An 18,545-nucleotide genomic window follows, 5' to 3' on the forward strand; every position below is an offset into this window, starting at 1 on the left:
GCCTCAAGGGAGGACTTTCCTCCCTTGGTGGCTGCCCTCACCTTTCCTCCCAACCTATATATACTAGAGGATTTCCACCATTTGACAACACAAGTTTTGGAGCCTCCTCTACTTGATCTAGCTAGTTCTAGTTCTAGTTGGTCCTCAATGGCATCACACATACCTGCCATATAATGAGGTTCATAATGTGCATTCACTGTTATTTCTAGTTTGTTCTTTTATTACATAATTATTGGATGGTGGTATTTATTCCAATAGTTTGGTGGACAACTGAATTGGAAAATCAGTTTTAGGTCGGATCCCGCGAACAACTAGGATCTCCCCAACCCAATATGGAAATCCACACACTTGAATCACATGGAATCTTCCCATTCTGTTTTCCTCACTTGGCCCTGACCACACTACTTCAACCAGCCATGCCCTCTTCCATTTCTCGACCATCTCGCTTCCTCCTCAACCATCGCCGACATTGCCTCGTCTACCATGCTGTCACGTCGCCTCATCTCTCTTGTTGTCGACGCTACCATTGCCTCTTCCATTGTTTGTCACAAGGGACCCATATCCTTGTTCACAATCACCTCTTCTTTGTCATCAACACATTACCTGAACCCAAAGCCTGAACCTAGTTACAAAACCACAAACAATAACATTTTCCAATTTTGAAATATTATTTTGAAGACATTTTGAGGATATGTAAAAGCATTATGGTGCTTATATTTTTATTAAAATCTTTAGGTATTTCGTGCTTTCAGGCCAAAAACCAAAGCGAAATTCGGCCCAACCGCCAGACTTTGGGCTCGGAATGCCTTTTTTGTTTATTCTATCTTTTTTGTTTGTATTTATTAAATTCATAAATTTCAAAAAATGTTCAATGTCTTCAAAAATAATTCTCAAATTCAAATTTGTTTGGTTTCCAAAAGTTGTTCGGAATTTCAAAAAAGTTCCAATTTAAAAAAATTATTGTGTTTTCAAAAGGAGTTCAAAATTTCCAAAAAAATGTATGCATTATCAACAAATATTTGGACCTTAAAATATGCTTTTGTTTTTAAAAAAAAGTTGTTTTGAAAACTTTCTCACAAATTTCAAAAAAGTTTGCGCTTTCAAAATTTTGTTTGTCTAAGACAAAATGTTCTTGTTAAAATATCTTCAATTTTTTTGAATTTTTTCTCAGTTTCAAAAAATATTCGAAAATATGATAAAGTCTCGTGTTTTCAAAAAATGTTCATGTTTAAAAAAATGTTTAAATCTTAGTTAATTTTTAGAAAAAAACTGATGAAAACTACGCTACAGTATTTCAGTTCAATGCAGTGTTTCCTCGGCTTGCTGTCAATGGCAGCAGACCTGCAGTATTCGTTGGTACAGAGTTCACGTACGTACGAAGGAAGACGCGAAACGGCTTAATGGGCTGGCCCAATTTGCCCGCTCCTGTGCGAACGGGGGCAATTTGACGCCTTATGCGTTGAACAGGAGCTCCCCCTGCTCTCTAAAAAAACGAAAATCTGGTTCTGACCCTTTGACAGGACGCAAACAAATTCTTGGCATGCATCATTAGCGTACGTATACATAGCTGCAACCGAGAGCCTAAATCTCAAGCCATGCCCAAACATGATTAAATCCTGATTGCCGAGCAAACAAAAAAAGTTCAACCATCTTTGCTTGCACCAGCGACCTATGCTGACTTGAAATCAAAACCAATATCAAGACCCACAATCCTAGTACAAAATAGGAGAGCAAATCTGCAGGCCGTCGCTGCCCAGCAGGGGTACCACTGTACTGTTCTATTAGCAAAATAATTGCGTAAACAGATGTCACAGGGTAAGAAGAACCTCAAGGGAACAATCACAGAACCGTTGTAAGGCCGCAACAGATACGCAACGTACGGTTAGTTCAAGCATGCCCATCCAACTAGTCGAACCGACCGCCCTCATATTGCTCAGGCTGCCTCCCCTGAGTCTACAGGCAGGGAGACCAATTTGCCTCCCATATATGCATGGCATCTCCACCGCAACGCACGCACCGGACCGCCACGGGACTGGAGGTCAACCATCTTTGCTGGATGCCTCGTGCTCCAGGTGTGGCTTACATGAACCCAGGTACTGTCGAAGCCAGCCTGGAAACCCGTGGCATCACGGCGGAGCACCATCTTATCAATGGCTGCGTCACTACGGGCGGATGCATCGCTTGTCTCTCTTCACGCCCATCTCCGCTCGGCGCAGACATTTGGCCCGTTGTACAACTCCTTGATCCACCGCAGCTTCATTCCCCATTCCACGTAAGCTGCAAACCGCAGAATGGAAGCAAGCGGTCAGTAACCACAGTAGTATATTTCTGATAACAGCCTCACTGCTTCCAATGTGCAACACAAATGAAGTGATCGAACCACTACTGCAAAGACGTATTGTTATCAGATGACACCACATCATCCTGGCGATGCGTTTTACGTTTGGCAATACTTGGAACCAATGACCCTGAAGTAACTATGCAATTTATTACTGAAGGTTTGCCAGCAGGGCTCATCTGTTGATTTCCCAGTGCTTCTTCCAACAACTCATGAGCTGCATAACAGGTCAATGATATTGAGTATTCAAGCATACATACATAACCATTGCCACTCCCTCTAATGAAATATAAGAGCGTTTAGATCACTCTTATATTTCATTACAGAGAGAGCACAAAACAAATGGTAGAGATTGACTCAGAAGAAGGTTAATCCTTCTATCCCTCCATGGCATGTTTTTTTTGACAGATTATACATAAGTCTGCAGATTTCGGCGGCCTTGCAAAACCAGATCAAGATGGTAAGCTTACATTGAGGATGTGATTCAGTGTTTACAGTACACTAACCATTTTTAAGTGCAGAAAAAACCCATTTAGGTTTAACATGAATGCTATCAGAGGATAAGATGACTTGAACTTACTATGACACATCTTAGAGCAAGGGTGCGTATGGAAACCAAACAAACAAAATTCCAGATTTCACCAATGACATATTATTATGCGTATCCTCTTGGTTGTATACACTATGGCTTCGATCATGGCACACGTCTAATTCACCAACAAATGAAAGCACCCGCCTTATTCCCACTGACTGAAAATAGAAGTTTCACAGCATCTTGGTTTGATATTAATACCATTGTGGACTGCATAATGTCGTAAGGCTCTAGCATATTTTTTGGAAGTAAACAATTATGGCTCCAACGGATGCCCACAACCACCAATCAGAAACAAAATTTCAATAGTATTCACCAACAAATGAAAGCACCCGCCTTATTCCCACTGACTGAAAATAGAAGTTTCACAGCATCTTGGTTTGATAATTGATATTAATTGTGGACTGCATAATGTCGTAAGGCTCTAGCATATTTTTTGGAAGTAAACAATTATGGCTCCAACGGATGCCCACAACCACCAATCAGAAACAAAATTTCAATAGCATTGTGTTTCAATATTGATATTTTCTCGACAGTAAAAGAATCAGAATACCTGACGAAAGCCAGCCATCACGTATTTGTCAGTCAGGCTACAAAAATCACTCCAAACTTTAACCATGCGGTGGTCCAAAATGTTTTCCAAATCACACCAAAGCAGCCGAGCTTAGTGTCGCAAACATTGATAGAGATTTCCAAAAATAATGATGGCTTGGAAGTGCTTGTCTAATTTCAATGCTCTAAAGATACCCAGGACGACCTCGCATGTACTTACAATTTCTTAACCAAGTTCTTTGCTAAGATCTAAACCTATGTGCATAAAGGGCTGTAATGAAACCTCTGCACACCTAATCCTAATAACCAAGTTCTGGGCTACTGCTATTCAACTGCCTAATCCTAATTTACAAACGGGGATACTTTTTGGCAAAAAGGAATTGCCTTGATATCCTATCAATTCCTACATTTGATCCTACCTAGATATCCTATCCTATCCCCGGGCCCTCTCCTCGCCGGCCGGGGCTCTCCTCCACCGCCGGCCGGCCTCACCCCACCTCGCCCCGCCGGCCGGGGGGGCCCTCCTCCACCGCCGGCCGGCCTCACCCCACCTCGCCCCGCCGGCCGGGGGGGGCCCTCCCTCCTCTCCTCTCCTCCTCTCCTCTCCTCCTCACCTCGCCGGCCGGGGCCCTCCCTCCTCTCCTCTCCTCCTCACCTCACCTCGCCCCGCCGGCCGGGGCCCTCCTCCTCCTCTCACCCTCTAACCCTAATCCTCCTCCTCTCACCCTCTAACCCTAATCCTCCTCCTCTCCTCCTCTAACCCTAAGCCCTAACCCTGCCCACAACTAAATCCTGAACCCTATACCAAGCGCTCTCCTCTACTTCCTAGAGAACGGCAATTTCGCCGTCCAGCCGGTGATGTGCGCGTCGCCTCCGCCTCCGCCGCGTGCTGCCGCCGTGATGCACGGTCACTCCGGCGGCTAGGGTTTCGGCCGGGGTCGAGCGAATTTTGTCGGAGAAGCCAGTAGCCACGCTGATGCGCAACGATTTGGGTCTTGTTGCTTCCTAGAGTGCGTATTGGGCCTTCGATGTTTGGGTATTCGGCCACAAGCTGTAGCCGGACCCGTGCAGCTGGCCCAAATCCCTACATCGCAGATTCTTTTTTGTTTTTTGACTAAATTAGTCGCCATTCACGTTGTTAAATCTTTGACGATCAGCCAGCAGAGCATTATCAGAAAATGCATGTGGGCGTGTACATGTATCATGCACTCCTGTGTTGCACGCCCCCCCTAAAAAAATGTATGTTGCACGTACATGAGCTAGTTTTTTTTTTAGTCCGAACGTATGGTTGAGATGTTGCGTTTGCACAGTTTTTGCAATCATATTTCCTCTAAACCCTGTACCGGCAAAATACACGCATTATATGCCATGCCTCATTATCTTTGTTAGGAGATTGTTTAGAGATGGTCAAGGTATTTTACTGTTAAGTTGCACCTCCAAACCAGGTAACCAAGAGCCTAGCCACGTTCAAAAAAAAAACAAAAAAAAACAAGAGCCTAGCCAATGGTGTCAAAATGGTGGAAACGAAGGCTTGCCAGCATTTTTTTTGAAATTGAAATGAAATAATTCCTGATACATTACATATCCACGGACCAGAGATAAATGGGTGTATTTGAGAATGGAATTTTATTCCATGAACAAAGGACAACGACCGCGGCAACTTCATTGATTCAGATGCAAAGACTGGATCCATTCAAGTAGGTCATGGCTTAAAAGTTTTTGTAAGCTCACATTTTTTTCTCATTTTTGGATAAAATAAATTATTTTTTCATAAAATGTTTTTTCATAAAATGAATGTCTATTCGAGATATATTTAAATTTTATTCATATGCAATATATTTCTAAATTATTATGAACATTGTTTTGTTGTATGCGGACATTTTTCCTTGCAACATATGAATATTTCTTGCCAGATAGAAGATCATTTAAAAAGTACATGAACCTTTTTTCTGTGCGAAATGAAGTTGCATTTTCATAAAAAATATTTTTTTAATCTACGAACATCAGTAGTATTAAAGTGATTATGTATAACTAGTGAAATCAATATATTCTGCAGATTAAAACAAACTTGTTTTTTTAGTAATTTTTTTTAGAAATGGTTTTTAGACATGATAAAAACAAACCAGTATACCAGTTACACGGGCCACACTACGTTTCGGTACATGTGAAAAGCTTCAGACGATGCGGGCCCGTGTACCAAGTGCAGTTTCTGTTCTCTATTCTGGGCTTGTAACCGACGTACGGGACCGGCCCAGCCCATCAACAAACCGCTAATCCCCTTCCCCCCATAGAACCCTAGTCTCGCTTGCGCTCGACCCCCCCACGGCAGCCTCTCCTCCTCCTCTCCTCCCTCGCCGTCGCCGTCGCCTTCGTCTCCGCCTCCAACCGGCGGCCGCGCCACCAGCTCGTCTCCTCCGATGGCGGTAAGATTTCGCGCTCTCTGTACCTTCACGCCCCCATAGCCCACCTCTCCGCGCGCTGCGAGTTACTTACCAGATAAGTGGAGAACCCTAGGCCCGCGCGGTCGCGGCGCGGCGACCTGCGGCGGATTATTGGCTAGTATTGGTTGTGCGAGGGGTCGGGGCTGGGCCGGTATGTAGGGCATCGATTCCTGCGAGCCACAGGGAGAGCGCGCAACGGGAGATCGAATTCGAACCGGGGTTCTCTTCCGAGGTCACAGCCAGTAACGAATCCCTTCCGATCTGCTGTTCTTCTGGTGTGAGTCAGTGATGCTGCATGGTGCGGTGGCTGCAAACGTGGCCTGAGCATTCTGCATTTGAGATTGTGGATTGTTATCAAAAGTCTGTCCGTTTTTGTTACGTTTTTGCGATTCATTGCTGCTGGGTCTTTGGCTAGATGGGTCGAGATTTTGGGTCTAGAAGGTAGCGACATCGTCAAGAGCAGTGAAATTGTTACCAATGTTTTGTAAGCTTTCTCCTGGGATGCTGCCACGGGTGTGTCATAATCACTAGTTGCAAAATTCTGTATCTGCTGCTCTAAAGCACTGCAGTTAGGTTGGGTAGTGCTGCTATTACTAATCCTTGATGTAAAATGCTACTTTAAACTGTTCTTTTGGTTACAGCACAGAATTGTACTTCTCGGCTGAATTCAGCATTTGACATGAGTGCTATCATGTTGGTATAAGCCTAGTGTTGTCTTACCTCTAGCTGCAACTTGTGGTAGCTGGTTCAGAACTAATTTTCATGAGTAAATTTGAATTGAGGATTATTTTCCCGGGAGATTGCTGGGTTGCTGTATTTGAACTGGTCTGAATTGTTGATTTGTTTTTTATGAACCTTCCTGTTAAGGTTACTACTTAGTGTTACTTGCTTCCTTGATTTGCATAGTGTTACTTGCTTCCTTGATTTACATTGTGTTGATTTAATGCAGTACCCGCAAGAACATCCTTAATAGGGAATTCTCTTTTGTTAGGCTTCTTTAAGTTGTAGGGTTTACATGCCTGTAGTAAAATATTGCTGCAATTTCTATGCTTAGCAGCAAAATTGCCCTAACTGTATTGAACATCTTTTTACATTTCTTCGTAAAAAATGACCTTATATGTGCTGTACTGTATTACTTATTTCCTTTGATATAATTTGTTAATTGCCCATGTTTCTTTACTCTGCTGCAGACTGTGCCAGTTAACCCCAAGCCGTTCTTGCAAAACCTAACAGGGAAGATGGTCATCGTCAAGCTGAAATGGGGCATGGAGTACAAAGGTACTTTAATGGCGATTCATCACTTGTTAGTTACAATCATTATTATTAGTTTCCTTTACAGATGTCTCATTCTTGTACATGCCTAAATTGTGCTAATGCATAAATTGTTCCTTTTGTACCCAGGATATCTTGTTTCAGTGGACTCCTACATGAATCTGCAGGTAAAGTTCACATTGTCTGTGGCTACCCATTTTACATGATGGAGGACACTCCTAGTGTTTTGTCAATTTCACCACACTATTTTGTTACTCACACTTCAAACAAATTGCAGCTAAGTGGTACTGAGGAATACATTGATGGGCAATGCTCTGGAAATTTGGGAGACATACTGATAAGGTAATTCATTCATCAAATCTTTTACCACAGCTATTGTCTCATTTCTGAAGTCTGTATCTGATATTTGATGAAAGATATAAACTGGTAGCACTCCTGCAGCTCTACAAGTCAGCAGGGTACTGTAGATGTGGCAGTGTCATATGGTTGCTGATTAGCTTTTACTCAGTCTTACATCACATATGCAAGTGAATGACTGGATGTGATAACTACTCTGTTTTGCTGTTCGTTATGCAGATGCAACAATGTGATGTATCTCCGAGGTGTTCCAGAGGAGGACACGGACATTCCAGATGCGGCCTGAAGAGCACATGGACTGTTCCTGGTTGATGCTTGCTGTTCACTGCTGAAAAAGAACTTCCTAGTTCGTCTCCATTTGCGCCTACTGGACTGTATTACGTACAGGCGTTGAACTCATGTTAACTCTAGTTCTGCATCCTGGATGAATGAATGATTAACTTGCATGTTTGAAACGGATGATTGCTTATTGCTGATTGGTCCTGATCCTGCCGTTGGATATGTATGGTTTGCTGTCTGAATTGCAATGATCGTATTTGTGCAATTTGAACCATATTTGCTGAGTTCCTGAGCATGGACTCAACATACCCAGCATGAAGGGATATTTCCGCTCCATTTATGTCTTTTTCTGTTAGATGTTCATGTTGAGTGCCAAATTCCACAAGAGCTCTGTGTGCTGTACACTTGCACCGTTCATAGGTTTTTGAATGCTGTTTACTGCCAAAGAACAACTTCGCAGTTTGTCTCTGTTTGTGCTTGGTGACTGTATTACAGTCCAGAAGTCGAGTTCATGTTAACTCTAGTGGCATATCACCGTGTCCTGAGTGAATGAAGATCAACTTGCATGTTTTAAGGGTTGATTGATGATTGCTGGTAGGTACTGATGTGGCTGTTGGATATGTTTTGATATTTGAAATGTGATGGTTGTATTTGCGCAATTTGAACTATATATCTCGTGGAATTGCTAACCATGGGCTCAGACATATGTGTTGCATGATTGAAGACATATGAAGTGACTAACGCATGAACTTGGCTTGCGGGTTTAGTAAAGTCCAAACGGAGCTAGATTTGGACTGCGTTGAACTAGCAAGCCAAGTTCGTGGATCAGGCCATTGATTTTTCAACTCCACGGGGACTAAAGTGTTCGGGCGTGATAAGTTCTGGCATGTCGGCTATGATTAAGGCATTCTCATACCATAAGTTCGGTCGGCCTTGGCTAGCCGCTCTATGCACGAACTTTCCGAGATCGAAAGAAAAAACTAGCAAGGAATCATGAAACGTTAATGGAAGAGACCGCCAGAGGATTATGCCATGTTGAATGTTGACACAGCCTTCTCTATTGATGATGAACAAGGAGCCATGGGTGCTGTCGGGTGGCAACCAGGCGGCCAACGCTAAAGGTGCATGCCTTGCTTGGTCAGATGATGATAGAAGCCGAAGATCTCCTTCCCCTTGTCGAGCCTTGGTGATCCCTGATGTCGAGGTCCCTAGTCTTCTAGGTTGTGGCTTTGTTGTGGTGCTGGTGTGGTGTTTTTGTGGTGTTTTTGTGTTTGTGTGCTCTGCTTGAGCATTGTAATGTGTTCTTCTTTATCATCATTGTAATGCAACGGCATTACTTTTCATCCAAAAAAAGAAAAACTGTGCAATGTTGTTTGTGGACGTGGACCTCTATGGGTGAGGCCCAGGTATTGCAACTTCCTTTTATGCAAGGGTTTTGCTGATGTCAATTTGATCAATCTGATTATATCGGGGTGGTGGCAACCAAGAAGGTGGAGGCAGTTCCATAGGCGTCACGGCGGCTATCAGAAATGCACCAAGCTAACAGGATCGTGCATATCGAAATTTTGCTAATGTCAATTTTGATCATTGTCCCGGGAAGCTAGCAAGATCGCGCATATCCTAACTTGTAATTTTGCCGGGACGCGTACCAATCCATTTTCCAATTTGTTCTTTTGGCCAAGTTAATCCGAATCCGATTGCAACTTTGAACTCTCAAAAATCGGCCAGTGTTACTTTGGTTTGGTTTGACCCGAGATGGCGTTGGTGGGTACAGCGTGAAAACTGGAGGTGGACATCGAATGGCGTTGAGAACTAGAGGCTGTAAATCGAGCCATATTGAATTGCAATAAGGTTGAAAAATTGGATAATCCCCTAGATTTTACACAGGCCAGAAGTACAAATCCGAAGTGAAGAGTTTTTAAAAATAACCAGTGATGTGATCCTTCATCTCCTTATCTTCTCTCCAGACCCCGATTCATCTAGTAGTTTCTTTATATTATTTTCTTTTTTCCTGGCCGTGGCTATGTTATGGAAGAATGACGTATTACGGTCCCGTGCATCAACCGATTTGCACGAACTCTTTGTAGGCAGAAGATTTCCTCAAAGGTTCTCAATTAGCACAATTATCTCCTTATGTCGGCACCGGGACTATGTGCTCATTGGACCGCGCCCAGTCTATCTAATTCTTTTTAAAATTTATTAATTCTCCACTTAGGGCCCTTAAGAGTTTCACGATCCCAGGTATTGGTGCTTCTTTTTAATTATTCAAGGGTTTTGCTGATGTCAATTTTGATCAATCTCATTATATCGGGGTGGTGGCAACCAAGAAAGATGGATGCAGTTCCATAGGCGTCGCGGGAGCTATCAGAAATGTACCTTTTTATGTAGGAATTTTGCTAATGTCAATTTTGATCATTGTCCTTGGAAGCCAAATAGATCGCGCATATCCTAGCTTGTAATTTTGCCGGGACGGGTGCCAATCCCTTTTCCAAGTCTGCTCTTTTGGTCAAGTTATTAATCGATTGCAACTTTGAACTCAAAAAATCGGCCAGTGTTACTTTGATTTGGTTTGACCCGAGATGGCGTTGGCGGGTACAGCGTGAAAACTAGAGGCTGTAAATGAAGCCATTTTGAAGTGCAATAAGGTTGAAAAATTGGATAATCCCCTAGATTTTACACAGGCCAGAACCCACAGGGCAGGCATTTTGAATCATAACAATCTCACATAAAATTTGTATAGGAAATAATTAAAATCTAAGAAAAAAATCCGAGTTCCGAAGGAGTGCAAGCTAATCAAGACCAAAATTTATCGAGGCTTTGCGATGGATCTCATCTAATCTGCGAACCTACAAGTGCGCCAGCACGCACGCCATTCCCAGCGCCACGCCGGCGGCGGACCACCAGCCCATCATCGCCTGCAGCGCGTGGCCCTGCGACGGCGCCGGCGCGGACGCCGGGGTCTCCTCCATGGGCTCCTCAATGGGCATGGTCACGGGCGGGCACGGGAGCGACGACGGGGACGGCGACGGCGACCTCACCGGCGCGGGGCTGGGCGCGACGGCCGACACGGAGCTCATCACCTTGGGCGGCGGCGGGGCGCGCGGCTTGGTGATGACCCCGGGCGGCACGACGAAGTTGCTGATCTGGAGGACGGAGATGTTGTAGGGCCTGGCGGTGACGGCCTTGTTGAAGGTGGCGTTGACGAGCGCGCCGGGGGCGGCCGAGGCGAAGACGGCGCCGCCGTCGGGCGCGGGGGTGATGGTGAGGAAGCCGGACTTGTCGCCGTTGGCGGGGCCGAAGGTCTGGTAGAGCGTGGTGGCGACGACGGGCTTGGCGCCGCGGCCGCGGGGCAGGGCAGCCAGCTTGGCGGCGTCGTAGTAGTCGAGGACGACGTGGACGGAGAGGAGCTCGAGGAAGGCGGCCCGCGGCAGGCGCGCGCTGCGGCGGAGCAGCCAGTCGACGTCGGCGTTGACGGGGGCGAGCACGGTGACGGAGTTGCGGCTGTTGATGTCCTTGGCCACGCGCGTCTTGCTGATGAGGTAGTTGAAGAGGGTGAACTCCGGGAACTTGGCCAGGATCTCCGAGACGTTGAAGCCGCCGCCGCCGGCGGCCCCGACCGGGGGCGCGTCGGCGGCCACGTCGTTGGCGCCGGCGCTGCCGGCCGCCGGGAGGAGGAGGACGAGGAGCACCAGCAAGGAGAGCTTCGGGGGCGCCATGGTGCGTGCGTGCGGCTAGTGGGTGTCGATGGCGATGGCGAGCTCGATCTCTGGGTGAGTGTGGGCGTGGAGTGTCAGTGTATATATAGGAGAGTGGGGGAGGAGACGGTCATGGCGAGGAGGAGAGTGATCGGTGGATCGAGGAAGGTTTTGGCGGTTAGGGGAGATCTGATCGGCCGGTCTTCAATCTGACCACTTCTCGTGGCGCGCGCGGCCGTGCATGCATGCATGCATGCACGACGCGTTCGTATCGCGCGCGTTGAATCTAGGGGCGGGGCTGGGGTCGACCGTCCGATGCGCATCCGATGGCCGGGCCTTGTCCGCTTCAAATCCTGCCTGCCTTCGTGTTCTTGGGCCTCGCTGCCCGTTGCCAGTGTCAACCTTGTACGTGGGCTATGCTATGCATCAGAGAGATGGCTTCAACCTTTCAAAAAAGAGATGGCTTCAACAGTAGTGGCGGAGCCAGCTCAAACTTAGAGCCTGGGCAAGATATACGTGATGCCAAGTTAATTATATTTTGCCTAAATAAACTGTTAAGAAACCATTTGTTTACTACTAGAGCTCCATGCACATGCAGCATGGGAGCCCGGGCAGCAGCCCCGGCTTGCCGGGTGCTGTCTCCGCCACTGTTCAACACGGGTGTTGTCACGTACTACTTCTGTAAACCAATATAAGACCTTTCTTTATGAAATAATACAAGAGCTTTTAGATCAAAAATCCAATTTGGCTCCTGGGAGCACGTGCTCCTGCGTGCAGGAAATGATTTTTGAAATGTGAAAAATCCCAATAATTTTTTTATGTACTCATAGTCACATCCAAATGCTATCTACAAAGTTTTAGGAAAAGATATTAAACATTTTCGCCTTTGCAAAAAACAAAAATAAACAAATTGAACACCAAATGTTTCCAAAAAATGTCACCCCAAAATTTGTTTTTCTCACCGACAAAACACTACTGCTCCATTTTGCATTAAAATTATCAAGCTTGCGGCACTAACACGAGCATCCACAAAAAAATCAGAATTTTTTGAAAACATTTTACCATTTTTTGAGGTACTTTTCATCCAGGAGCAAATGCTCCCAGGAGCCAAAACGCCACCCCCCTTTTAGATCACTATTTTAGACGCGGGACACGATTGTTCTGATACCGAACTCATGTGAGCTTGGGTGAACAGTAAAATTGAAATAAATGAATTTAAAAAAATACAGACTTCTTTGTGCCAAACATTTTGATTGTTTGCAAAGTTTCATCGCCGGAATGGATGATGTTCATGGAAAACGTGAAAAAATGATACTCCAAAAAGCATCTTGGAGCATCGATTTTTTTGCCACGTTTTCGAATGTCACCCGGTGATGAAATTTTGCAATCAATCAAAACATTTATCAATGTTTGGCACAAAAAATTAAGAACTTGAGCCTTACCTGCCACTGCCAGCATGGAGATCTTCCGTAGTGGGGTATCGTAGCAAGTATCTTGTGGTCTGTCTTTAGGGGGATTTCAATTTGCTTTTCTATAAGTAGTAGAGACATATAAGTGCATCTAGTGCCCTTAGTGATTTTGGTGTATTGAAGACTTATAGGGACTAATGTGTTTGTGAGTTACACAAGCTCTATATGTCGATGAGGAGTTTGATGTCTACGATGAAAGTCGACCCCTAAAAATGTATGTCATCAGCTGAAGACTTTGGTTTTCTTGAAGACTTTGAAAGTGAGGAAATTGGTGTGACCTTGAAGACTTGGATATTCATGCGAGGACTATGAAACATGAAGACTTTTGTTTTCGTAGTTTCCTTTCCTCTTTCTTGAGTCATAGGAAACACCGTACTATTAAAGGGGGTCGAGGTAATACTAAGGAAACACTTTCCAAGTGATGCTCAACTCAAATCCTACACACTATTCGCTGCTCTCCGCCTATATCGTTTTCCTCCTATCACTGGCGACTGGAACCCTAGCCGCCGCCAGGAGAGCCCAATCTTCCAGCGCCGTCCTCTGGTGGCTCCCCTCCGCCGGCGACCTCGATCGTCGGTGGTGAGGTGGGTCGCTCGATCCATGCGTGTGGATCGCTTTTACTCTCTCGTAGTCTAGGTTTCTAGGCTGTTCATCGTCTTTGCTTCGGCGGTGACGATGATAGCGCTGAATAAAGATTCTTCGGATCCTTCCTTGACAAGGCCATCGGTCCTATGGTTGGGGATGAATTTGGAAACCAGTCTGTTCAAGCAAGGATGGCATGGCGGCGGCGGCATCCTCGTGGTGGACCAGTGTCCTCGGGCTCCGCCGTTGCGACAATGTTTGCTCTAGCGTCGGCACGGAGCTTGGGAGGTAGTCCAGGAGCGGATACAGGTTGTGGTCTGCATCGACGACATCTGAAAGATGGAACTTGTGCTGGGTTCGTGGTTCGCGGATGGCAGGTATGGTTTCCTTCTGCGGCGTCTTAGTCGCGGTGGGGTGCTAGATCTGGAGTTTGATGGCGTGTCCGGGGTGTTGCCCCGGTCTGATTCGTTCAACGGTAAGGGCTTCACTTTTGGTGAGCCACCTTGGAGGTCCACAAAGCTGCATATCAACGATGGAGCCGCATCGAGCTCGGGTGAGGAGGTGATCCATCATTCTTTTCTTTGGTGGTTGCTGTCGTGGTACCGGAGGCAGGTGAGGGGCATTGGTGTCAAGCTCAGAGATGTTCTGCTATCTTTTCAGTTTTTTCATGTCGGTCCTTACGCGACTTGTACTTTAATCTTTATGATATGAATGAGACACGTATTACCATGCAAAAAAAACTCAAATCCTACACCTACCCAATCCTTCGAGTGAAGCCATTGAAAATCTCATACAGTTCAGTCAATTTCTTCAGTGACAGATATGAAGATCTTCTGGTCTCTCAGGAATTTGTTCTGACTGGGGAGTTAGGAATTTGCCAGTGCAGATTGCCTACAAGTGAGGAACATGATAGCCCTAAGGAATTTGATAGCTCAAATTTCCGACCGTTGCTGTGCTACACGCCAGCCTTCCAAAACATCCTACCACCTAACGGTCATATCATTGAAGGACATTTATGTCTTATCATGTCGGGCTGCTCCCTAGGCTATAAATAGCCGCTCCCCTCAACCACTAGCTAGTTGGCTGCTCTGAGAGAAACTAACACTTGTCATTGAGAGCATCCAATCCTCCGAGGACTTTGAGCGAAAATCATCAAGTTAGGAAAACCCAAACCCCAAACACCAACAACCCAAAGTGATTGAGCGTCACGGAAGATATTGTTTCTGTGTGGAACCGACGCTTGTTACCTTTGAGGACCGTGTTGGAAATATGCCCTAGAGGCAATAATAAAATGGTTACTATTGTATTTCCTTGTTCATGATAATTGTCTATTATTTATGCTATAATTGTATTGACCGGAAACCGCAATACACGTGTGAATACATAGACCACAACATGTCCCTAGTGAGCCTCTAGTTGACTAGCTCATTGATCAATAGATGGTCATGGTTTCGTGACCATGGACATTGGATGTCATTGATAACGGGATCACATCATTAGGAGAATGATGTGATGGACAAGACCCAATCCTAAGCCTAGCACAAGATCGTGTAGTTCGTATGCTAAAGCTTTTCTAAATGTCAAGTATCTTTTCCTTAGACCATGAGATTTTGCAACTCCCGGATACCGTAGGAATGCTTTGGGTGTACCAAACGTCACAACGTAACTGGGTGGCTATAAAGGTGCACTAAGGGTATCTCCGAAAGTGTCTGTTAGGTTGGCACGAATCGAGACTGGGATTTGTCACTCCGTGTGACGAGAGGTATCTTTGGGCCCACTCGATAAGACATCATCATAATGTGCACAATGTGATCAAGGAGTTGATCGCGGGATGATGTGTTACGTAACGAGTAAAGAGACTTGCCGGTAACAAGATTGAACAAGGTATTGGGATACCAACGACCGAATCTCGGGCAAGTACTATACCGGTAGACAAAGGGAATTGTATACGGGATTGATTGAATCCTTGACATCGTGGTTCATCCGATAAGATCATCGTGGAACACGTGGGAGCCAACATGGGTATCCAGATCCCGCTGTTGGTTATTGGCCGGAGAGTTGTCTCGGTCATGTCTGCATGGTTCCCGAACCCGTAGGGTCTACACACTTAAGGTTCGATGACGCTAGGGTTATAGGGAATAGATATACGTGGTTACCGAATGTTGTTCGGAGTCCCGGATGAGATCTCGGACGTCACAAGGAGTTCCGGAATGGTCCGGAGGTAAAGATTTATATATGGGAAGTCCTGTTTTGGTCACCGGAAAAGTTTCGGGTTTTATCAGTAACGTACCGGGACCACCGGGAGGGTCCCGGGGGTCCACCAAGTGGGGCCACCATCCCCGGAGGGCATCATGGGCCAAGCGTGGGAGGGGGCCAGCCCCAGGTGGGCCGGTGCGCCCCCCCACAAGGGCCCAAGGCGCCTAGGGTTTGGGGAGGGGGGCGCACCCACCTAACTGGGGGGGCAAGTTTCCCCTCTTCCCCCCTTGGCCGCCCCTCAGATGGGATCTTGGGCTGGCCCCCCCTAGGGTGGAACCCTAGGTGGGGGCGCAGCCCCCCCTCTCCCCTATATATAGTGGAGGCAAAGGAGCAGCCTGACACACGAAGTTCCTCTCCTGTTGGCGCAGCCCTACCTCTCTTTCTCCTCCTCTCCCGCGGTGCTTGGCAAGGCCCTGCAGGATTGCCACGCTTCTCCACCACCACCACGCTGTTGTGCTACTGCTGGATGGAGTCTTCCCCAACCTCTCCCTCTCTCCTTGCTGGATCAAGGCATGGGAGACGTCACCGGGCTGTACGTGTATTGAACGCGGAGGTGCCGTCCGTTCGGCACTAGGATCTCCGGTGATTTGGATCACGACGAGTACGACTCCTTCAACCCCGTTCTCATGAACGCTTCCGCTTAGCGGTCTACAAGGGTATGTAGATGCACTCTCCTTTCCCTCGTTGCTAGTCTCTCCATAGATAGATCTTGGTGACTCATAGGAAAATTTTGAATTTCTGCTACGTTCCCCAATAGTGGCATCATGAGCTAGGTCTATTGCGTAGATTCTATGCACGAGTAGAACACAAGTTGTTGTGGGCGTTGATTTTGTTCAATTTGCTTACCGTTACTAGTCTTATCTTGATTCGGCGGCATTGTGGGATGAAGCGGCCCGGACCGACCTTACACATACTCTTACGTGAGACAGGTTCCACCGACTGACATGCACTTGTTGCATAAGGTGGCTAGCGGGTGCCAGTCTCTCCCACTTTAGTCGGATCAGATTCGATGAAAAGGGTCCTTATGAAGGGTAAATAGCAATTGGCATATCACGTTGTGGCTTTTGCGTAGGTAAGAAAGATTCTTGCTAGAAAGCCATAGCAGCCACGTAAAACATGCAAACAACAATTAGAGGACGTCTAACTTGTTTTTGCAGGGTATGCTATGTGATGTGATATGGCCAAAAGAATGTGATAAATATATGTGATGTATGAGATTGATCATATTCTTGTAATAGGAATCACGACTTGCATGTCGATGAGTATGACAACCGACAGGAGCCATAGGAGTTGTCTTTATTTATAGTATGACCTGCATGTCACTGAATAACACCATGTAATTACTTTACTTCATTGCTAAACCGTTAGCCATAGTAGTAGAAGTAATAGTTGGCGAGACAACTTCATGGAGACACGATGATGGAGATCATGATGATAGAGATCATGGTGTCAATGCCGGTGACGATGATGATCATGGAGCCCCGAAGATGGAGATCAGAAGGAGCAAAATGATATTGGCCATATCATGTCACTTTTTGATTGCATGTGATGTTTATCATGTTTATGCATCTTATTTGCTTAGAATGACGGTAGTAAATAAGATGATCCCTCATAATAATTTCAAGAAAGTGTTCCCCCTAACTGTGCACCGTTGCGAAAGTTCGTTGTTTCGAAGCACCACGTGATGATCGGGTGTGATAGATTCTAACGTTCACATACAACGGGTGTAAGCCAGATTTACACACGCAAAACACTTAGGTTGACTTGACGAGCCTAGCATGTACAGACATGGCCTCGGAACACAAGACACCGAAAGGTCGAACATGAGTCGTATAGTGGATACGATCAACATGAAGATGTTCACCGATGATGACTAGTCCGTCTCACGTGATGATCGGACACGGCCTAGTTGACTCGGATCATGTATCACTTAAGATGACTAGAGGGATGTCTATCTGAGTGGGAGTTCATTAGATGAACTTAATTATCCTGAACATAGTCAAAAGGGTTTTGCAAATTATGTCGTAGCTCGCGCTTTAGTTCTACTGTTTTAGATATGTTCCTAGAGAAAATTTAGTTGAAAGTTGATAGTAGCAATTATGCGGACTGGGTCCGTAAACTGAGGATTGTCCTCATTGCTGCGTAGAAGGCTTATGTCCTTGATGCACCGCTCAGTGTGCTGAACCTCGAACATCGTCTGTGGATGTTGCGAACATCTGACATACACGTTTTGATAACTACGTGATAGTTCAGTAATGTTAAACGGTTTAGAATTGAGGCACCGAAGACAATTTCGAAATGTCGCTGAACATATGATATGTTTTGAGGGCTGAAATTGGGATTTCAGGCTCGTGCCCACGTCAAGAGGTATAAGACCTCCCACGAGTTTCTTAGCCTACAAACTAAGGGAGAAAATCTCAATCGTTGAGCTTGTACTCAAATTGTCTGGGTACAACAATCACTTGAATCGAGTGGGAGTTAATCTTCCAGATGAGATAGTGATGTTTCTCCAAAGACATTGCCACCAAGCTACTAGAGCTTCATGATGAACTATAACATATCAGAGATAGATATGATGATCCTTGAAATATTCGCGATGTTTGACACCGCGAAAGTAGAAATCAAGAAGGAGCATCAATTGTTGATGGTTAGTGAAACCACTAGTTTCAAGAAGGGCAAGGGCAAGAAGGGGTACTTCATGAAACGGCAAAT

At 45.8% G+C, this 18,545-nt stretch overlaps 2 protein-coding genes across 2 annotated transcripts; one reads left to right on the plus strand and one right to left on the minus strand.

Annotated features, from left to right (window-relative positions):
• The first annotated feature begins 5,746 nt into the window (after nt 1-5,746).
• LOC123161594 (probable small nuclear ribonucleoprotein F) lies at nt 5,747-8,115 on the plus strand. The gene is made up of 5 exons (XM_044579409.1): nt 5,747-5,905; nt 7,114-7,201; nt 7,325-7,362; nt 7,473-7,537; nt 7,772-8,115. Exons 1-5 carry the CDS (start codon nt 5,900-5,902, stop codon nt 7,836-7,838), a joined length of 264 nt encoding a protein of 87 aa, XP_044435344.1. The 5' UTR covers nt 5,747-5,899; the 3' UTR covers nt 7,839-8,115.
• A 2,352-nt stretch (nt 8,116-10,467) lies between these two features.
• Nucleotides 10,468-11,618, minus strand: LOC123160706 (fasciclin-like arabinogalactan protein 14). The gene has a single exon (XM_044578549.1). The coding sequence runs from the start codon at nt 11,545-11,547 to the stop codon at nt 10,678-10,680; it is 870 nt and encodes a 289-aa protein (XP_044434484.1). The 5' UTR covers nt 11,548-11,618; the 3' UTR covers nt 10,468-10,677.
• Between the last annotated feature and the right edge of the window lie 6,927 nt (nt 11,619-18,545).

This window comes from Triticum aestivum, chromosome 7B, assembly GCF_018294505.1.
Source record: "Triticum aestivum cultivar Chinese Spring chromosome 7B, IWGSC CS RefSeq v2.1, whole genome shotgun sequence".
In the NCBI taxonomy this organism is placed as follows: domain Eukaryota; kingdom Viridiplantae; phylum Streptophyta; class Magnoliopsida; order Poales; family Poaceae; genus Triticum; species Triticum aestivum.